General features: G+C 42.2%; 1 protein-coding gene across 7 annotated transcripts in view; it reads left to right on the top strand.

Annotated features, from left to right (window-relative positions):
* Positions 1-23,077, top strand: part of GRIA1 (glutamate ionotropic receptor AMPA type subunit 1) — a 183,723-nt gene that overhangs the window by 145,011 nt on the left and 15,635 nt on the right. For 6 of the 7 annotated variants that reach the window (XM_054038131.1, XM_054038128.1, XM_054038126.1 and 3 more), the window contains exons 12-13: positions 14,034-14,232; positions 15,265-15,512. In XM_054038131.1, coding sequence (XP_053894106.1) covers positions 14,034-14,232; positions 15,265-15,512 — 447 coding nt within the window. Of the gene's footprint in view, positions 1-14,033; positions 14,233-15,264; positions 15,513-19,164; positions 19,274-23,077 lie in introns of those variants that run through there. The other variant, XM_054038132.1, reaches the window with a different exon arrangement.

The raw sequence follows: 23,077 nt of genomic DNA, 5'->3' as shown, positions 1-23,077 counted from the left end.
GCGAACCGCGGCCAGTGGGGGCCGCGATCGGCCGAACCTGCCACGTCAGCAGGTAAATAAACTGGCCCGGCCCGCTAGGGTGCTTACCCTGGCGAGCCGCGTGCCAAACGTTGCCGACTCCTGCTCTATGCACATGTGCCCCTTTGAGGGTTTGAGCCCCCCTGCTCTGGGAGGTTTGCGGGGACTAGTGTGTAGGCCTGAGTGCTCCTGGACCTGTATGGATCTTCCAGTTGGGTCTTTGTATCCTGCCCCAAAAGCCTTGCTCAAGGACCACTGCAGCAAACTTTGTCTCCCTCTGAAGTTTCACTCTGCAACTGCCCCCATTAGCTGTCTACCTGCCTTTGTTCTTCTACCCTCCCAGAGGCCTGGTTTAGACACATGACTACCTGTCACATGACTTAATTCACTGTCTCCACCTGAGGAGGCAAACCAGCCATGTCACAGGTGGGCTGTGACCTAGTTCCCTTTAGAAAGGCCAGCCACTCTGTGAAACTGGGGAAGAATTAAACTGGTTTGCCCTGAAATCCAAAGGCAATCTCAGAGATGAAAACAGAAACTGTGACTGCATTTGAAATGTAAAAGAAGGACCTTGGGGGAAATGAGGAACTGGTGGGATGTAGTCGAAAATAAATTAAATCTTTGCACCTAATAATCTCAGCAGGGTGAGATTGTTGGACCTGGCAACACAGCAGAATAGGCACCCATTTAAAAAGAAAGGAAAATGCAGTGAAATTCTGTGCTACCTGAGGCAGAGGAAGTTCCTGAGAAATGGCTCTCCTGGGGCACCTCAGCTAGTGCTTCTGGTGAATTTTATGCTTGTCACCTTGTGAAATTTGTGCAGCAAAGCTAACAAATGTCACCAAAGTGAGAAAAATATGAGCAGCTTTTTTACAAAGAAAGTTTTGCTCAGGGGGACTGAAAACTGTGTTTTGCTTGTAGCACAAGCTTGCAAACCTTCACCAGCGGAACAATAATGATTTTGCCTTTCATGGAAACCATCACCCTGTCCAAACTGCCTAGTTTTAGATTCCATACAAAGATTCATCCTAAACATCCATCCCTTAAATGTACCTGGCAATATCATGGAGAGTATCTATAGCACCTTCACTTAGGAGGACAACTGGATATGTTTTTATCTCTGACTTCCCTATCAGCCATCAATACACTTTTACTTTTCTGGGTTCTTCCCATTTGCTCTCCTCTTGTCCTTCATTTTCTCCCCATTTTTAACAGCCTTCTGGAATGAAACAGGTGTGCACCCTTTGGGTACTCTGACTTTCCAGGTTTCCTTCCTCAGGGCCCTTTTAAAAACCTGATCCTGACCACTGAAGGATGTAGCTGTGCCAGAAAAGAGACAGATAACCCAGCTCACTGCATTCTGCCTATACCTTGATTTTGGAAAGCTTCTGATATGGTCTCCCACAGTATTCTTACCAACAAGTTAACGAAGTATGGATTGGATTAATGGATTATAAGGTGGATAGAAAGCTGGCTAAATCGTCGGGCTCAAAGGGTAGTGATCAACGGTTCGATATCTAGTTGGCCGTATCAAGCAGAGTGCCCCAGGGGTCAGTCCTGGGGCCAGTTTTGTTTAACATCTTCATTAATGATCTGGATGATGGGATTAATTGCAGCCTCAGCAAGTTCGTGGATGACACTAAAATTGGGGGAGAGGTAGATATGCTGGAGAGTAGGGATAGGGTCCAGAGTGACCTAGCCAAATTGGAGGATTGGACCAAAAGAAATCTGATGAGGTTCAACAAGGACAAGTGCAGAGTCCTGCACTTAGGATGGAAGAATCCCATGCACCGCTACAGGCTGAGGACTGACTGGCTAAGCAGCAGTTCTGCATAAAGGACCTGGGGATTACAGTGGATGAGAAGCTGGATATGCATCAGCAATGTGCCCTTGTTGCCAAGAAGGCTAACGGCATATTGGGCTGCATTAGTAGGAGCATTGCCAGCAGATGGAGGGAAGTGATTATTCCCCTCTATTTGGCACAGGTGAGGCCACAACTGGAGTATTGCGTCCATTTTTGGGCCCCCCCCCACTACAGAAAGGATGTGGACAAATTGGAGAGAGTCCAGCGGAGGACAACAAAAATAATTAGGTTGTCAGGGCACATGACTTATGAGGAGAGGCTGAGGGAAGCTGGGTTATTTAGTCTGCAGAAGAGAAGAGTGAGGGGGGATTTGATAGGATGGAGCTCGGCTGTTCTCAGTGATGGCACATGACAGAACAAGGAGCAATGGTCTCAAGTTGCAGTGGGGGAGGTTTAGGTTGGATATTAGGAAAAACTATTTCACTAGCAGGGTGGTGAAGCACTAGAATGGGTTACCTAGGGAGGTGGTGGAATCTCCTTCCTTAGAGGTTTTTAAGGCCCAGCTTGATAAAGCCCTGACCGGGATGATTTAGTTGGGGTTGGTCCTGCTTTGAGCAGGGGGTTGGACTAGATGACCTCCCGAGGTCTCTTCCAACCCTAATCTTCTATGATTCTATGCCCTCAGCTAGATGCCAGATTGACTTTTGTATGAGCTGCACACACACATCCAACGATAAAGAGTGGACCATCCCATCCTGGGTTTGTTAGGGAACCACCTATGCTATGGGTGAAATCCTGGTCCCACTGGGGAATTTTCCCATTGATTTCAGTGGGGTCAGGATTTCACCCTACAAGGCTAACTGTGTGGCTAGGATGATTAGGGAATTTTAACACAGTGGCATGTGGAAGGGAGCACATGGTTACAGATCAGTGTTAGCGGATTGTATCACAGCCTTGGGCAGTAGAGCAGTGTGGGTCATCACAAAGGTGCACTTGAGGGCTGAGGTTTCTTAGCAGTTGTAGCTATGTGCCCTCCTGTAGCCATAGAGGAATTAATGGAATGTAACTGTCACTCACTGTCAGTCATTAGTCACTATCCACTCACCCTCCTCTTCCTCCCGTATCTCCCTTATTTGTCATTTTGAATATGTTTTGTAAAGGACGAGCTTGTAAGAGGCCATTTTCTAGGTTATGGAGCCGTCACTTTGATGTGATGTCTTATTTATCGCATGGAAATTACAGATTTCCAAAGTCACCTACAGGATTTGGATATCAATTCCAATTAAAATAAACAAACACTCAAATCCCCTAGACTGATCTGACAATCCCATCCTATTTCTGCAAAAAGAAGAACAGGAGTACTTGTGGCACCTTAGAGACTAACAAATTTATTAGTCTCTAAGGTGCCACAAGTACTCCTGTTCTTCTTTTTGCGGATACAGACTAACACGGCTGTTACTCTGAAACTCATCCTATTTCTGGTGGCTGAAGACCACCGACCATCTCAGGCTTATGTAAGTATTGAACACTTTGGCAGGACAAAAGTATCATCAATGATTCTATTGTATATCATAGTGATTACATTAATTATAATACAGTGGCACCCCAAGTGCATTTGGCACCTTCCAAACACGGAGATGACAAAGTACCCGCCCCAAAGCCTGAATCCATCTCTCTCTGTCCCTCCCACCAACTGGTATCCATCAGCACAGCATCGTTCTCTCGTGTCTTAGCATGCAAATGTGGCACTAAAGAACAGGAAGCTGGTTTGGCGAGGCCTGCTGGCCAAGCACAAATTCTAATAGTACAACGGATGTCTTTGTCGGATTGAAGAAACGTGTCAAAGAGCTTTTCAGCGCTCGCTTAAAAACTTGATTCTTAAGCTGGAAAGTTGGCTCCTCGTGAGAGATATAATGGGTAGAAGTGGCTACCGGTGCCCTTTGTGTGCTTGAATGTTCCCTTTTGCCCATGAGCATAAAATGTTTGGCCGGAGTTTTCTCCTTAATAATCCTCACCCTTAACAATGGCATTAAGAGGTAGAAGGAATGGACTCTGAACAGCCACAAGCTTCTCTGTGGTCATTGCCAATAGTCAATGCTCACTGCTTAAGTGGACAAGACTGAAAGCAGAAGAGTTGCACTCTGAGTGAAATCCTGCCTTTATGGACGGCAACAGCAAAACTCCCATTGATTTTAATGGGCCAGAATTTCACCCACTAGTTTAAAGCCAAGATGTCCAGACCTCCTACAGCCTAGTCTATGAGGCCACTAGTAACACTTAGTATTTATAATAAAGTCTCTAGAGATCTTTGTCTACATATTGGCCAAGCCTGCAGAATGCAATTTGCACTTCCGTGAGTCAGTGAGACCAGCGGCACCAGAGGGGAATTCACCCTGGGAGCGGGCAGGAGATAGTACTGCCTCTTCTCCCCTACAAGGACTTTCACCGGTGAAGGGCTGATTAAGACCCTACCAGAGCCCCACCAGCAGATGTTACTGGGAGAATCCCTCATTATTCCCTTCTATTTGGTGGTTGGAGTGCCTCAGCAGAAGGACATTAGTCGCTATCCACACCAGACTTGCAGCAGCAGAGTCCAGGAGGTGGATCTGACCCAGTGACTTAATCTTCATGACGTCCACTTAAATTATGTAACTAATATTATTACCACCTGTTTAGAGAAGGGGAAATTGAAGAAGAGAGGTTAAGTGAATTGTCCTTGGTCCCATGAGGTGGCAGTGCTATCTTGGGATTAGAAATAAAGTGTTGCTGACCTTGAGTCCTTTGCTCAGGCTATTAGACGCCCCTCTTCTGTCAGAAATGCAGATTTGGGTGTCTTGAAAAGAGCTATTCCCAGATCCCCTTCATACTCACACTGCAGCTGCCATGAGATCCAAAGACGGGAGAGAAAAAGAAAGATTGAATAACCGTAAGTGGTGTACTACATTTCTGACTAAGCACGAAAATTCATTTCAGAGAGAGATTTTGCCCAGTGAATAGAAATGGAAGAAAATGAGAATTTGTTCTGTAGAGGAAGGAGGGGTGGGGGAATATCCTGCTGGCCAAGGTCGTTAGCCTGCCGACAGAGAGAAAGGGAGGAGTATGCAAACTGTAAAATGTAATTAAACCCACACAGACTGGAGTCAAATCAGAATGCCGCATGGACTGAAGGCCTTCTGCGTACAATGGCGATATGATTAAATCCATTCTGATTGGGATTCAGACTCGAGATTAATCAGGGAGACTGCTTATTCGCAAATTATATGCATGGTCACTGCACCTTTAAACAGTAAATGGACTCAGAGCAACTTTATATAATGGCTTCTGCTTGGATTCTAGAATAGTTATCTCATTTTTCCAATACATTGGTATCGATAGGCAGTCTGGGCTTCATTATTATATCTGAAGGTATGGCAAAGGATAGTTCCCCAGACGGTGAACAGATAAATGAAAGCTTGGCGCTCTCCTGATTTTTTCAGTCTCTTACGAGCTTAAAATGAGAACACAGAATATAATAGGTACAATATTCAGACTTCTGTAAGGATTTGTTCCCATTACTTAAACCCCTCCTATTTGCATAAAATATTCTGATTGGTTGAAGCCTATGTACTTAGCCACTTTGAACTAAAACATGCATTCATTACCACCATGTAAAAAGTTGTGGGGGAGTTGGGGAAAGCAGGGCTAACATGTGCCATTAAAATGATAGGGGGAAATGTGTTCATACACATATATAAGATGTACTCTTGAGGGTCCATTTTAACACCAAGGTTTGCAGTCAAAAGTCCAAGGCTATTACGCAGGGAAGCAGAATTGGTATATGAGTAATATGCAAACTCGGCTTGTCAATGAAAGGCCAAAAATTAATATAACCGTGCAGGGGGAGAAACGTGTATTATAATCAAGGTTCAAATGTAATAAAAAACAGTCAGGAGCTCATTCAAAATGCTCCATGAAGCAGGAGGGCATAAGAGGATAATAGCTGCAGCTGTGCAAAATGGGCACAATGGTTCCTAAAATCTCTCACAACTTCCCTTGCTTTCAGTCTGTTACCAATTCCACACTCTCAGACCCAGTCTATTAAAATCTCCTCCACTGTTCACAAACCTGGGGCTGAGCTGGGGTTTGGGGATGAAAGTGTGAAATTTGCAATTCCATATGGTTTCAAAAAGAAGTAAAAAAAATCATTGATTTTTGACTGATTTAACGTTGAGATTTAGGGTGTGTTTAAATTTGGAACTGGGAGCAAAAGCAGAGGACAAAGCCCCTCACAAATCAGAACCAAAGGAAATGTTTTCATTAGATGCCTTGCCAAGTCTAACCACCCACGTACATGTGCAATGATCTCTGGTCACTACCATGTTAACAGACAACTGTCTGAGAACATAGGCTGTGTATGTAGAAGACCAAAAGTTGCATTTGCTCCGCAGGTGTCTAAGAGATTTTCTTTCCCCATTTTTGCATGAATTCATTCACTGACAAATATGTCAGTCGGCTAAATAAGCCTTTATTAGAAATGAATTTAACAGCAAATCTGGGAAATCCTCCCAAAACAGCCATCTCTTTAGCATCCTGGATTTTCATTTCTAATTAAAACGCTGTCAGTTTAAGTATAATTCTCCAGAAGAAATGAGTTCTAAGGGTGGGGGAGGGAGAACGGAGAAGATACTCAAACAGTTTTCAAAGAGATTTATTTTGTATATTTCATGATGATCTTGTTAATCTTTTTTTTTATCAAATGTATTCTGCTAGAGAATTGATGTTCTCTGTAATAAGCTGGCAAAGCACATGCAAATTCCTGTTAGGTTCAGTTACCTTCTGTGAGGGATAAGATCAAAGAGCAAATTGTCTGATCTGGGATTGCATTTTGTTTTAAGAAATGAGACATTAGCTGGATGCTTTTCTTTTTCCTGTGAAGAATCCATCAGTGCTAAAACTAGAACACAGAAAACCTTCATTCCATGAGAACTAAGGGGAATTGAAACTTCATCACTATCAGCAGTGGCATGATCGTTCTGGGGCCACACCATCTCACCTGTCAGGCAGGAGAGGAGAAGGGTTTTTAAAACAAGAGTTTAATGTTGGTCAGTGGGATTCATCCTGCAAGAGCAAGAAGAATTGTGGGCTTTAGAACTATAGCACCATTGGCAGACTGCCCAGGATACCTTAAGATATGGACAGCATTCTGCCTGCCTGGCAAATATCCTAAATTTTCACATGACTGGGCACCATTTTTAATTAATAACTTTCACAGACAGGTGAAAATACAGGCCATTTACCAGACAGGCCAAGAGGGCAGTAGGTGAATCTGCACTGGGACAGATGGTGAATGAGGGTATGGGGGGGAAGGGAAGTCAATACCAAGGAAGAAGCATATTGTCTGTGGCCTAACCTTATGGCTGTTGTCCTGGCCTGTGACCCTGACATTCCTCCCTGCTTCTCCTTTAAGCCTCTGGCCAGTGGAAGGTTGGCATGTTCACAAATGCAATAACAAACACTGAGTGGCACAAAATGATGTTACTGGGTGTCCAGATATAGAAATTCTCAAGAAATACCATGGGGCAGATACTCAAAGGCAGTAATGATGGGAGACAGGGTGGCCAAGGAACTGGTTTCAGCTCTCCCAGTCCTCATACATGTTAGATCTTCAGAGGAGGGCCTTTAACTTGCACCGCTGGCATAAGGTCCGTGGCAGTGGTGGATGGGGCAAAGAGAAGCTCCACCCTGCCATGTGCCCATCTTATCCCTGGAACGCCCCTCACCCTCTTCCCTCCATGCCAAGTGTGAGGGATAGAGCTAGCACAACAACTAGCTCTCTACCAACGGAGAGCTCCTCTGCATAGGGAGAATGATCCTCTAGAAAAAAAATTGCAGAACAGTTTTCTATTGAAAGATGTGCTTTAGTGGAAACCTAAACATTCTGTGGGAACAAGTTACTTCTGGCAGAGCTGTTCATGGGAAAAATTTGAAACAAATTGTTATTGAAACAAAACGAGAAAGTCAAAATGAATTTCTCCTTTCACTTTGATAACACTGAAACATTTGGTTTCGATAAGGTAGAACAATCGGATATGACACTATCATTTCAGTTCATTTAATTTAGACTGATAATATGCAAATTAATATTTTAATTTAATATCATATAGATTATCTTGCATACAATAGTTTACTGTAGTGTAAAAGTCTAAACAAAATGAATTGAAATGATAAAGTAGAAATGAAACATTTTTACCTTATCAAAATGAAATGTTTCAATGGGCCCAAATTGAAATTTGTCAGAATATTCATTTCATAGGAAATTTCAGAATTTCCTGCTTTTCATTCCGATTTGGACTTTTTTCCCAAATGTCACAAAGTGGAAATAGAAGACCAAAAAATTCAGCATTCAACTCCTACAGGAACATGGTACCTGGAGGACTTCAGTAATATTCCATTGGAGAGATGGGCCTTGCTAGCTGGCAGTAATAAGGGCAATAGAGAATCAGCGGTGGGCAGAGGGCATGGGGTGATTATGGCCAGCCAGATAAAGTTGGAAGAAGAGCCCCAGGGGTCTCAATTCGGAGTGTGTAGAAGAGAATTGCTCTGAGTGCAGAGAAAGCAATGTGGCAAAACAAATCAAAACAAAACCCCATCTGGTTAATCTAGCTATTTCATCATTTTCCACATCCCAGAGTCAGCCAAACATTAATGAAAGCCTCTTGCTGCACTATTATCCTCTCCGCTTATTACTTGCAAGGATTTTATTCTGTTTAAAAAGGCTGCTGTTCCCAAGTATTAATACAATCATGATTATGAATAAATACAAGAGTTAAATACACAGATCCAAATGTCAAGACCCGTGGCATGTCTTTGTGAGGGCTAAAGGATGTGGGCACAGAAATCTTTCCTTACTTCAATAGAGAACTCAGTCACTAACAGCAGTTTCAGTACAGTGGGAAGCCGACTAACCTAATGTTATGCTTGGCATGACCTAGGAGACATGAGAATACTCAATGCAAGGGAATTCAAACCTCATACAGCCTATTAATATAAAGTAGTAAAAAAGACACAGAATAGACTGTGTTGGGGCTTGAACTTCAGAGCAACTGGTTTAAAAATGACATCTATCACTCAAGTTGTAGGTGAATCTCTGTTAGGATACAATTTAGGTGAATCTCTATGGGATACAATTTTCAAAAGCGTCGAAGTGACTTAGGAGACTAAGTCCTATTGGCTTGCAATGAAATGGAAGCTCCTAAGTGTCTGTCACTTGAAAATGGGACTTGGTCTCCTAAGTCACTTAGGCACTTTTGAAAACTGTATCCATGGTGATAGCACTGCTGCCTCTTTTCAGTCTACAGATGCCACAGGGCAAGGGCTATAAAATATGTTACATAAGCTGCTATTGTCTTCTCAGTCATTTAAATTTGGTCAGCAGTACCATTGTTCTACTGAGCACGGGTCCAGAGTCTGGCTAGTCTATCTGTGTGACCCGAAAATTCCAACTTGAGAACCTTCTGCTTAATATATGTCACTGATATCGAATTGTAGAAATGCCCGGTAGGGTTACATCCAATCGTGTGATGTTTCATCATGGACATATTCCCTTCATTATTATTATTTATTTGTACTGCGGTAGCCCCCATTCATGGGCCAGAAACCCATTGCACTATGTCCTGTACAAACACAAACCTAAAAGATAGCCTCTGCCCCCAAAGTGCTTGCAATCTGACTCAATTCATTATTATGTACTCGCAGAGGCCTAGATTTAAGGTTCCTCACTCTAAGTTGCATATCTAGCAATGGGGACAAAATGTTGCTCTTCAACTTTGTCTCTGATGAACCATCACACACCAAAACATAACCGTGTGTGAGGTTTGTGTTGCTTCCGCTTGTGGTAAGGCACATTGCTATGACACTAGGGTGAGTGGCTGTTTCCACTGGGTGTCATCTTCTGCAGGGAGCAGATGCCAATATCCCATTGTTACTTTTTTATCCAGCTCATGACAGGCGCATGATCTGGAAGCAAAAGCCATCTGCAGCTAACCGTAGGCAGCCCCTACGCGATAAATCAATACAGAATAAGGTAATGATGTCTGCAGTCTAAAGGCTGGGGTCCAGTTGACTGCAGCTGACAGGAATTAAGTCACAAATATATCCCAGCTTCATCAGGGAAGAAAAACTGTATAATTGCAGCTGGAGGATGAATGTAATAATTAGCTATGCAAGTGTCGCTTGCCAGGTTGAAGTGGCCTTCGTCATCAGAAAGTGTTGGATTTGACGTTATCCGGTTACTCTTGTTTGGTGCTTCTATTGCCTCTTACAAGTGCTTCCTTCCCCAAACACACATCATCTAGACTAATTAGGGAAACATTTGGGGGGGTTTTTTGTTTTCCAGCAGATCCAAAGGTGTGTTCACTGAACCCATCAATTCCTACCCATTCCCTCCACCGTTTATTAAAAGTAATGTGTTGTGAACTCTGGTGAAAGGCGTTGGAGTTGATGGACCTGGAGGTTGAAATCCTCTGCAGAAAGAATGTTGTGTTAGTTCCCATTTCCCCACATCATTCCTTAACTCTGATTTAGAATGACCACCTCTTGGGGAGAGATAAGGTGGGGGAGATAATATGTTTTATTGAACCATCTTCTGTTGGTGAGAGAGAGAAGTTTTCAAGCTACACAGAGCTCTTCTTGAGATCTGGAAAAGGTACTTGGAGCATCTGAGAGCTCTGTGTGGCTCGAAAGCTTGTCTCTCTCGCTAACCAAAGTTGGTCCAATAAAACATATTACCTCACCCACCTGGTCTCTCTAATGTCTTAGGACTGACACAGCTACAACTACACTGCATACACCTCTATGGGAGGCAGTTCAGTCCCTGGGACCATCTAGTCATTGGCCATTTTGCTGAGATAGCCAACAACTCATCTGGGCCAAGGCAACTAACTTGTGTCACGCTGGGTTCTGAACAACTGCAAGATGGTCACACTATAACAGTGTCCTACAGTCATGAAACCTGTCCACCTGCCCTATATTAAAAAGATGGGGTTCTTATTGCTTTGTAAGAGGTGATTTTTTTAAAGAATAGAAACAATCACCTTTATGAACATCACTTCAGAGGTAAGTTATATTAACTAGATCAGGGAGCGGGATTCTACATGAGACTATACATTCCACTGCTTTGAAATCTTTCACCTCCAGCTCAGGTTTCAGGTGATAATGAGTTTGCTGACTTCACAGAAGCAGCCTGCAATATACATGACTGGTTAAAAGAACAGGAGTACTTGTGGCACCTTAGAGACTAACAAATTTATTAGAGCATAAGCTTTCGTGGGCTACAGCCTACAGCCTAGGACTGAAGTAGCCAGGGGGCTACAGGTCAGCATTGAGATGCCCTGGCAGAGGGGCTGGAAAGTCACTTGCCCAGTGCCTGGCTCAAGCCAATTCTACTTTCATAAGCAATCATTTCACTCACAAATCTGGAAGAAGAAAAAAAAAGTAAAATAAACAGTTTGCTGTTATTTACTGTGCTGTATTTCCTGCAGCCTGCTCTCTCTGCACTTTGCAAAAACTGCTCTGATTGCTCTTCCAGGAGTGTGAAGCTGAGAGTGTGTTTGATGCATTGGCTTTTATTTCCCTGAGATTAAAAATGTGTGGTCTCCCTTCTGCAAATTGCAAATGTATTCAGAAGAGTTTTGTTGCTGAGCAAATGTGGTCCCTGGTTTCCATTAAGTGGTGTCTCTCTGAGCTCAAAGAATGGCAATTTTGACCAAAGGGATTTCAGGTCAGATTGATATAAATGAGATACATGATGTCTGAAAGAACAGCTACTCCCACATCCGCGAGAGATTTAAAGATAGCCCGGACAAAGCAGTAATATACAATATAGAGGAGCGGTGCAGGGAACAGACTACTTTAATTCACTCTTATTCCATCTCTGATTTCTGTGATTAGTGAAGTGTGGCTTTTGTTTGTTTTTTCCCTAGCTGGAGCAATGGGGTGTGGAGTTTTGTTTGCCAAATTGTATTAGCCCACAATGACTTCTAGAAAGCATGGCTGTTGGATCCATTTACTCATGCAAACTCAGACACAGGATGGAATGGATGCTGACATGTGTCATCACCGTGTCTGTCATTTAAAGGCTATATTTCCATTACCATAGTCCAGGCCAGATTTCAGAGCAGTGACAGAGGATGTTAAAGAGACACACTGCAGAGAGAAAAGGCTGAGCTTACAGGAGGGAGGCAGTGTTTCTGATAGGTAACCCTGTCCTTGCCAGCCTGGCTGCATAAAATAGCATTATGGTTTCCTTCCTGCCTGAGAGATGGGTTTGGCTAAAAAAGGAAAGAGAATACAAGTAATTTGATGAGGAAGCATCATTATTAAAATCCCTTTTAAAAACAGAATCTTCCCTTTAAAATTATATTAAAATGTTTGAATGCAGTAAATAGATTCCTGCTTGAGCAATCTATCTGTCTGTCTCCAGATCCTAGAGTAATTTGGCAATCTGACTGGAGAGAGAATGCAGTAGATTCATAGAGTATAAAGCCAGAAAGGACTATTATGATCACCGAGTTTGATCTCCTGCATAACACAGGGCAAAGAACCTCGCATGCTGAACTCTGCATCAAACCCATAATTTCTGTCTGAGCGATAGCATATCTTTGAGCAAGCTATCCAGTCTTGATTTACAGACTCCAAGTGATGGAGAATTCCCCTTGTCCCAGGGCTGTATTCAAATGCAGATTGTTCAGATGAGCCCAGTTTACCAAGCAATCCAGATCACTCTATACAACTGACATGTGCCATGACTATTTACCACTCCACCCATTTTCAGATCATCTGTACATTTTACCAGAAATGATTTTATGTGTTCTGCCAGATGACTGACAAAATTATTGAACAGCATTGGACCAATGAGCAATGACCCTGAGGGTCTCCAGTAGAAACATTCTCATTGGCTAATGATTTCCCATATACAGTTAATTTTTCTGATCTAATAGTTAACCAGTTGTTAAGCTATTTAGTTATGTGCTACACTGATTTTGTATAGTGGTTTTTATAGAAAGTCATGCAGAACTAAGTCAAATGCCTTACTGAAGTCTAATTATACTATGTCAATGCAGTTTTCTTTATCAACCAAACTTGTGATCTCATACGAAAAAAAAAGATGCTTGTTTGACAAGACCTATTTTCCATAAAATCATGCTGGTTGTCATTAGTTATGGTACCACTCTTTAATTCACTACTCATTGCATCCCATAGCAGCCTTTCCATGATTTTGCCCGGGATTTATGTCAGCATCTAGTTACCCATGTCATCCCATTTACCCCTTTTAAATATGGGTATGACACTAGCTTTTTTCCAGTGCTCTGGAACTTTCCTACTGTTCCAAGATTTGTTAAAAATCAACATTCATGTTTCAAAGAGTGTCTTGGCCCATTCTTTTAATACTCTTACAAGTACTCAGACAGGGTAATACAAATTATCCTGTTCTGCAGATTTAAAAATGTTTAATTTAATAGTTGCTGTTTAATGTCCTCCCTAGTTACTGATGGAAAAGAAAGTATTTCATCATGACTGTAAGATATGAATTACATCATCCTGTTTCTTTCCAAATGGGCTTAGTACAGGTGTAACTGGATGAAATGTAATAGCCTGTGATATACAGGAGGTCAGACTAGATTACCTGATGGTCCTTCTAGCCTTAAATTCCATGAACCTAGGACTCAAATACAGAAGAGAAACATTTGTTAAATATTTCTGCCTTTTCTGCACATGACTGATCATTTTACCGTCCTTATCTAGCATTGGACATATATCATTGCTAGAATTTCACTTGTTCCTGATATATGTAAAGAATTCCATCTGAGGTAGGTACTACCCTACCCAGGAATTTAAAGTTTTCTATTGTTTGTTGCTGTGTTTTGCTATTTTTTTTTATCTGAAAGAAAATGAAAATTAAAGAAAATGTTACTCTGCAAACATTATTTTTCAGCCGCAGTGATAGTTTTGTTTCACTCAAGCCTGTTTCTTGACCCATTTAACAAGGAAATAGAGAGAGAAACACTCTCCCGTTTTGACACTGAGCTTCCCAGGAAACAGGTGTAAGAGCTGGTAGTGCTCAACAGTCGCTGATACGGTGTTAAACCACATACCACCCTTCTGGCCTATATCACCGAATTGTATCTTCTACTCCTTCATCCTGATTCCCCTCACCCTTCACTTTTGTCTTTAGATCCCTCTCTGGCCGCATAGTTGGTGGTGTCTGGTGGTTTTTCACCTTGATCATCATCTCTTCCTACACGGCTAACCTGGCTGCCTTCCTGACTGTGGAACGGATGGTGTCCCCCATAGAGAGTGCAGAAGACTTAGCCAAGCAGACAGAGATTGCCTACGGGACCCTGGAAGCTGGGTCAACTAAAGAATTTTTTAGGGTAAGAGAAAATGGTTAAGATTTTCATATACAAAACAAAAATATCATGTTAGTCTTTGTGCCATTCCATGGAAACTACAGATCATGTAGTTTGCTGAATCCTGTAAATAACCTAGAAACATACAGTAATTACATGCTTCTGCACATTACTGAGTAATTACACTTAGCGGTTCCAAAAGTAATTACCCTGTGACTTGCAACTCAAGTTTACAGAATAACAAGTCTTTGGTTTGCTCTGTAATCAAATGGAACCACTTACCATATATAAATACGCTGCCATTATGTATGGCAGAAACATACATAGCAGAGCCAGAAAAGATTATGTTGGTTATCTAGTCTACCTCCTTCATTTTGCTTCCTACAACATTCCCATTAATGTCTCCTCAAACATCTGCAGGGATGGAGACGTTACCACTTCCCTTGGGAGTCTATTCTGCCATATAATTGCTCTTATTGTTAAGCACATTTCCCTAACACCTAGTCTGAACATTTCCACCCTCCTTGCCTTAGCTTCTCATCCTACCATCTTTGGCATCTAAATACTTTCCTTGTTTCCAAGTATATTGGTGTACTCAAAGTACAGTATTTATAGGCTGTGATAACCCCTCCCCGCTCTACCTCCTGTGAATTCTCCTTTCTGGTAGAGGGTATGCTCTCCCTCCACACCAGGGACTCTGTGGAGAATTCTGCTTGCTGAAAATGCCACCTCCCATTGTTCCCCCTAGGGAGATATAGTCCCATGCAGCTCTTTCATCTTGCTTATACCTAACAGAAACAATCCAGCCCTGGGTGAATGACACTCATTGCTAGATTGTTCTTATCCTGAAATTACTTGAAGCAAATGGCCCAGAGGGCTTGCCGGGTATTTGAGCTCTTTGACCCAAAGTCACTCATTAAACTATTTCTAACACAGCTGGCCTTCCTTAACTAATACAAACCATAGGTACATGCTCAAGCCAACTCTGAGTCTCCACTGGTACACAAGCTTCTGCTTCCAGTCTAATACATGCTGGGCTTGTGTTGCCCCATGCAGCGATCTAAAATCGCCGTGTTTGAGAAGATGTGGACATACATGAAATCAGCGGAACCCTCCGTTTTTGTGAGGACCACAGAAGAGGGGATGATCCGGGTGAGGAAGTCGAAAGGGAAGTACGCCTACCTCCTGGAGTCCACCATGAATGAGTATATAGAGCAGCGCAAGCCATGTGACACCATGAAGGTGGGAGGTAACTTGGATTCCAAAGGCTATGGCATTGCAACACCGAAGGGGTCTGCACTGAGGTAAGTAGCCTGGATTTGCTTTTCCTTGCCATGCAGCCCAATAAATCAATGTGTCCACACAGTTCAATCTCCATTGCCATATTAATCATGACAGCAGGGGGTGTAAATCCTCAGCATGGGGCCATTAAACTACATGACTCCTGCTCAACAGTGATGGGAGTGACTAATTCTTCAAACCCTGCATATGGAAATTGGCCTCCGACTGCTCCATTCGTTATGAATGTGGCTGCACTGCATAAGGGATTTTGCTGCATCGTAACCATTGATTAATAGAGATTTATTTTAAAGGGAGGCTCATCCTGTGGCGTGTGAAATGCCCATCTTTGCAATGTATGGGATGGCCCTGGTTTGGATCCATGCTTAGAGGGATTCTTGTGGTAACCGTATTTGTGTGTGTGTGTGAAAAGAAATGCTAACACGTGAGGACAACATGAAAAATGAAGCGTTCTCATCCTTGCTAAAAACAACAATTAATTACAAGAGTTCAGAGCAGATGCTGAGTTTAGGGCTCTTGACATCTTCCAGGAGGTACAAGCCCCACATTTCTGAACCCAAAACAGCAATTGCCAAAGGCCTGTAACAAAAAACCATCACAGATATTTTTGAAGGCTTTTTTAAAAAATAAAACCAAAACCCTTAAAAGGCACAAAATCTCGATCTTTAGTACGGTTACAAATACAAAAGAATATGGGAAGAAGATTATTATGGAGGCAACATTTTCACACATGAGTGCTTACATTTTGCTACCTAAATCTATGCACCAGGATAAGTGCTTTTGTATCTTTAGGATGTAGGGAAAGAAGGAGTTGTTTTGGTTTTGTTTGGGGATATTGTTTTAATTAAAGAGGTTTTTCTTCCCTCCTTTTTTAACATTAGAAATGCAGGCCTTTTCTGCCCTGAAAGACTCTATGGACAGCTGGAAGTCTAGTAGGTTTATGACATCAGAAAACTTAAAAAAAAAAAAAAAACCTCATTAAAGGAGGGTAGAAGTGATTGTCCTTTTTTTTCAGACTGTTTAAAATACTTTTCAATTCATTTTACTAACACTTGGAAGGAAAGATATCTTTGGCCTTGTCTGTATTGAGATGTAGCCATTGCTGGCCAGTAATTGGTGTAGCTGTGCTGTAGCAAACCCCCATGTAGAGGTAAGAAAAGCTGTGATTTGCAGCATTTGAATTTATCCGACTTTCAAGCAGGGAGAAACCTGAACCGGTGCAAATCATGGCTTTCCGTGTATCTACAGTTGGAATTAGCACCAAAGCAGCTATGCTAGTTGCTGGCCTGTGATGGCTGAACAGGGGCTAATCTAAAGCACAGATAAGATCTCACTCATGGATTCAAACCTGTCCCCCCCTTCAGTTAAGGGCAGAGCCAGCACCCAGTCTACAGGTGTGTGATACAAGAGGGCCAGGGAGCAGTGGGTAGTGGTAGAAGGGAAATATATAAACCCTAGGTTAATTAAGGCGTGGTTCCCTGTAGACTAGGGTGGGTTGCTACAGGTTAATTGGAGCACCTGTAAATAATTAAGGCCCTGTTAGAAACCTAATAAAACCCCCTGCTTCAGGCAGTCAGGGGAAAGGTGGAAGGAGAGAGGACTGGAGCTTGGAGGTGTGCTGTTAGACTTGGAGGAACAGAAAACCGGAGTAAGGGAGACCCTGCCCCAGCAGGAGAGGGACATTCCCTCCCACAGTGTTTAAGGACTGAAGGTACCCCACCCAAGGGAGAAGGGGGTAAGAACCTGCAGGGGTTGAGAGGGGCTGGGACTTAGAGTGAGGAGCAAACCCAGAACACTTCCCTCCTTTACCACCTTCCTGGGCCACTAGTGGGGCCCTCGGTGCCCAAGAGCAGGGGTAAGAGGTGGTATTTTAGCCCCCGCCCCCCACCAAGAAAAGCGCAGGACCCACCATACTATATCGACCATCTTGTCACAAGGTGTATATCCTCCAATCAGTCCTCCATCAAAAATCAAGGAAGGACAGGACTTAACATTACTGCTATTTTTAAGGTAAAAAAGCCAAGCAAAAGAAAAACCTGATGGAGAGGTGTAGGAAAGCAATGTACAAAAGGATCAGTTAGGCAAAACTCCCATTGAAGTCAGTGGCACCTCAGGATTTGGTCTATTATGTTTAATGCCTCACCGAGTTTTGAAAATGAAAATTATTCTCTACCTAAGTGAAAACTGAGTGAGGAACTCGGGATCTGTCCTGATGGAAAGTAAAACAAGCTTCAAGTGATTAGAATGCTGCTGGCAGCTCCACCTTTTGTCAGAATAGAATGCAGAAGAACTAGATGATAGAAAAGGATTTAAAAAGCCTGATGGTCTGAGGCCCACCTGTGTCCCATCAAACTTCAGGATTTCATCAACTCGGGTGTATCCTGAACAGCGTCCTTATTCTTTTATTGGCCTTGCAACTTATGTATTGGGATGCCACTTTCTTTCTAAAATGCTATAAATCCTAATACCATCTACAAGTAATTGTCACAAAATCTTACCCTCCTGCCCGCAGTCTGCAAAATCGTACCCCTGTTTGGGTCATACTTTCGGTTAAGATTCCATTTATAAAGGGTTTTTAAATGATCACGAGGTGTTTATAAGCATGTCACAGACACGAGTTGTATGTGTTGCAGATGGTTAAAAAGCATATCAGAGAATGAGTTAAAGATAGTGATAAGACATGGAGATAAGCAATCTATTGACCTATGGGACTCCATTGCAATTGATTCATCATTTATTAAAACATCTATTGATCAGTAAATAACCCTTTATAAATGGAGCCTTAATAGTGACTGATACTTGTTCACTGACTATAAACGGGGAGGATTTTAAACTGGGGTTCTAGGTCACTAGCACCCTGCAGACCATTTTCTAGTGAAGATCTGGTTGGTTTTATGGGGCCTGGTCCCACTATCATCAATGGGCACTGAACCAGGGCCATGGTTTCCAGCTATTACACCTTTCAGCTTTAAAAATGCATTCAACACTTTCCTGATATTACTTTTCCCTGTCAGCAAGTGCTGTAGCTGCCCCGAGAGATGTGACTAGTTTGTGAATGGAGAGCAGGTGGTCCTTAAGACAATCTTTCTATCAATATGTTGTCCAGGCAATGAAATTCTTTGGGTCTCTCCAAACTAATGTGTATGCGCTATCACAGCTTCAGGGCTTTTGCCAGCATACTCTCGCCGATATTTATTTTCCGTCTTGCAAATATGGAAATTAAGAGGCAGGACTAATGTGCAAAAAAACAGTCTGTCCTGCAATGTTCAGGATGTAAGGAAGCCATTAGTAATGCTTTTAATAACAACAACAACAAAAAACAACCCACCAGCAAAACTACAAGAGGAGAATGCAAAAGAATCAGCTCAATCCAGCTAATCCATGTATCTCTTTGCTGGGCAGGAGAATACAACATTTCTGCCATTTCTTTTTTGCATCATAACCTCTGTTAGACTGGTTTGGGAGTTTCTTCCACATGCAGTTAACAACAGCAAAGGAGGAATGCTTGATTTTCCATTTGACCTGTTGGTGTTTCTTTGAAACAGGGTGCTGTCAATTTTCTGTCCCATTATGTATGTTTTGTTTTATTGTTGTTTTATTTGTCAAGCTTTCGGTATTTTCTTTACAGTCATCATATGATGTCTGTCTTCACCGTAGGGACAGAATGCACTGAGCAAGGTGACACTCAGACACCCAGGGAACAAATCCTACTTACTGGCTCAGGGAATTTAAAGGCCCTGATCTTGTTTCCTTTCAAGTCAACAGGAATTTCACCATTGGCTTCAATGGGAGCAAGATCTGCTTCAAAAGAAGGAAGTTTTCTTGTTGTTTCCCGAGATACTATGGGCGTATCATGTATGCTATCAATAATTAAAGCTGTTTATTTGTCATAGCAAAAAATGAGAAGTCATTTTAGTTTAACCCCAAAAAAAGAAAATTCATAATACGCGTAAGTGGGACTACTACTGTATTTCCAGTTTGCGTTAATAACTTTAAAACATATAAAAGTAGCAACCACATCTAGGACATACAAACCACAGCCACCGTGTTCTGTCTTGATAAAGGATGTTATACATTCCTAAAGACATGGGGTCTGAGTCGTCGCTAGATTATGCCAACATCTTTATACAAAGTAAAGGGACTCTCTGCTGAAACACAGCTTGATGGTACAGAAAGACATTTTAATACACTGCAAAGAGCTGGACTGATATCAGCTTCAACTATTTCATAATATTTAACCAGTGGTTAAAATCATTTAAAAGCTCAGGTTATTCACCTGTACTCCACTACACTGGACATACACAGAGACATATTTGTAAACATTCATTAGGGGCAAAAGAGGGATTTGCTTACCAGACAGTCCCCAGTGTGAGAAATGAGGATCTCTAACTTCATATTTACACATCAACCATCGGTTCTGGCTTGCATCATAGTCCACATTTCTCCTAAGTTTAATATGTGTTACATCAGAAAGCACTTGAGTCAGTATGTTTGGTAATATCTAAATTCTCTCCATAATGATTTCATCTCTTATGAAATCCTAGCTATCCGGCGTTGTAGCCCTTTTTTCTTTCGTCCAAAGTTGATTCCTTCGCGTTATGTGTTTTGAGGGCTAGGTGATTGCATTTTAGATCAGATTTAATCTTTTCCTTCTTTATTTCTGCATGGAAGCCATAAAAGAACAGATAAAATGTTCTTTTTCAGTGGTGAAAGTGATATTGAGAGCCTGCTCTTTCTCCCACTGACGTTAGTAGGAGTTTTGACCTTGACGTTAATGGGAGCAGGGTTGGAAACCTAGACACACAACCTTCATCCTATATCACATGCACACCTCCCTCCCCATCCATCAGCTCAGGGTCAGATATGTCGGGCTGCCGGGGGTTAGTGGAAGAGCGCTCCCCTCTCCCAACTCCCCCAAATTAACCTGGCTTTGGTCATCATTCAGTATTGAATGGGTAAATTTGGTGCTTTGGGGAAACAAAACAATAATGCAAAGCCAAATTGTCCAAAATAGATTAAAGTCGATGAAAAAACACTCACAATGAGTCTCTAATTCACATTTTAAAAAGAAACAGCAATGTTTTAGGAATAGGACTGCTCTTGTTTTGGAATTGGCTTCCTGGCCTTTCAGCAAAGTTCTCCAGAGGCACTATAAACGTGTGTGTCAGCTCGTCCAAATCCCATAAACTAATAAAAATGTTCCCTGTCAAAAGTCCACCTAAAATGACACATTTCAGAGAAAATAAGTAGCAAGCAGCTAAATCTTTCCTCAAGGACCCTGTCACTGTGAAATATCGGAGGCTTCCTATACTCCTTGTGAACTGGAGAGAGAACCAATTACTTGAAATGAACCCTCTTAGGAAAAAAATAAATAAAATGTATAACACATGACACAAAATATCAGCTGAGCGATTTTTACATTCAGGGGCTCTACAGAGGATTTACTGTGTTCAGATCATATGCCTGTATAAGAATTACATACTCTCAGATCATCCGATAGCTACATCTTCTGCAAATGGTTCATCAGAGATTGCTGTGCTAATTAACTTCCCTTCTGCTTTAGAAGACAGAAATAATCATGTGTGTTACTCGATTATTCATTACTTTTCCATACAGTTTACCATGTATAGTTTCAGAGGGGTAGCCATGTTAGTCTGGTTCTGTAAAAAAACAACAGAGGGTCCTGTGGCACCTTTAAGACTAACAGATGTATTGGAGCATAAGCTTTGCATCTGACGACGTGGGTATTCACCCACGAAAGCTTATGCTCCAATACATCTGTTAGTCTGAAAGGTGCCACAGGACCCTCTGTTGCTTTTTACCATGTATAGTCACTGTCACTGCATTTAATTATAACTTAGGGTAGATCTACCCTGCAAAAACAAAAAGGTGTGTTCTTAACTTTAACTCAGGTTAAAAGAGCAATGGAAACATGGCAACTTAGCTTTTAACTCAGGTTAGCAGCTTGAATTCAACCCCAGGCTGCCCTACAGGCTTTAGCCTAGTTGCTGTGGCTTCACCTGCTATTTTAACCTGAGTTAACTATCCCGAGTTAAGAACACACTTTGGGTTTTAGGGGGGGTGGGGAGGGTGAGAGGGTTGGGCAGTGTAGGCATGCCCTAACTTACACAAGTAGAGTGAATCACCAGACACCTTTCCCCAGAGAGCCCAGATATTTTACTGGCTTTTCAGCATTTGCTGTACGGAGTCCATCAGAGTCAAAAAACTAAAATGATACAAAATGACCATGGCACACATTAAATTCAAAACTGGCTCACTGATAAGTCTCAAACTGTGTCTGTCCTGGGAAGCAGTGACTCTGAAAAAGATTTGGGGTTCATGTTGGAAAATCTGCTCCCAATATGACTCTGTGGCCAAAAGAGCTAATGCGATCCTGGGATGCGTAAACAGGGGAATCGCAAATAGGAGCAGAGAGGTTATTTTACTCCTGTATTTGGCACTGGAGTGACTGCTGCTGGAATAATGCATCCAGTTCTGGTGTCCACAATTGAAGAATGATGATAAATTGGAGAGGGTTCAGAGCCAACCCATGAGAATAGTCAAAGAATTAGAAATCCTGCTTGATAGTGACAGAGGCAAGGACTCAATCTATCTAGCGCAACAAAGAGATGGTTAAGGGTGACTTGAGATCAGTTTATAAGTACCTGCAACGAGAACAAATATTTAATAACGAGCTCTTCAGTCCAGGAGACAAAGGTCTAACACAATCCAATGGCTGGAAGTTTAAGCTAGGCAAATTCAGACTGGAAATAATGTATAATTCACGTTAACAGTGAAAATAATTAACCATTGGAACAATTTACCAAGGATCATGGCGGATTCTCGATCACTGACCATTTTTAAATCCAGACTGGATGTTTTTCTAAAAGATCTGATCTAGAAATTATTTTGGGGAAGTTCTATGGCCTGAGATACCCAGAAGGTCGGACTAGTTGATCATAATAAGCCCTTCTGGCTTTAGAATCTATGAATCTATAAGGCTATTTATTGTTTGAAGTGTCAACACTCCATCTCTTCTAAGCTCTGTAAAGCCTTCTCATGATTGTTTCTCGCTCTGCCTGTCCTCTTTCCTATATCTGATGTGAGGTCTACACGGTGTTGTGTCTGACAACCAGTGCCCAGACACAAACTTTGCTCATCAGTGAAATCTTCTCAACCTATGGCTGCACTCGCCAAGCCAAATTATGCCCTCAGATGCTTACCCCTGAAGTCAGCAAGTGTCGTGTGAACGCATCTGAGGGCAGAATATGGCACGGTGCGTGATTGGCATGCTACTCAAGACTTCAAACCCAGATTGCTCTTCCAGGTGAACTAAAGGAAAGCACCTACCCACCAGCCAAACTAGTAGGATCTATGCCAAGGCTTTTTCCATCAGCTGGGAGATGCTTGTACAAGACATTATATATATATATATATATATTATTATAAACAGGGAACACACTAAGGATACCATTGAGCATACATACCATTCATAGCCCACTGAAACAACCAAAAGAGAGAAGGGAAAGGCTCTGGAAAGAATTCACATCGTAAACTAAGGAAAGGGCCC

Source organism: Malaclemys terrapin, chromosome 8 (assembly GCF_027887155.1).
Source record: "Malaclemys terrapin pileata isolate rMalTer1 chromosome 8, rMalTer1.hap1, whole genome shotgun sequence".
Taxonomy (NCBI): Eukaryota; Metazoa; Chordata; order Testudines; family Emydidae; genus Malaclemys; species Malaclemys terrapin.
This window is presented reverse-complemented; position numbering and strand designations above follow the sequence as displayed.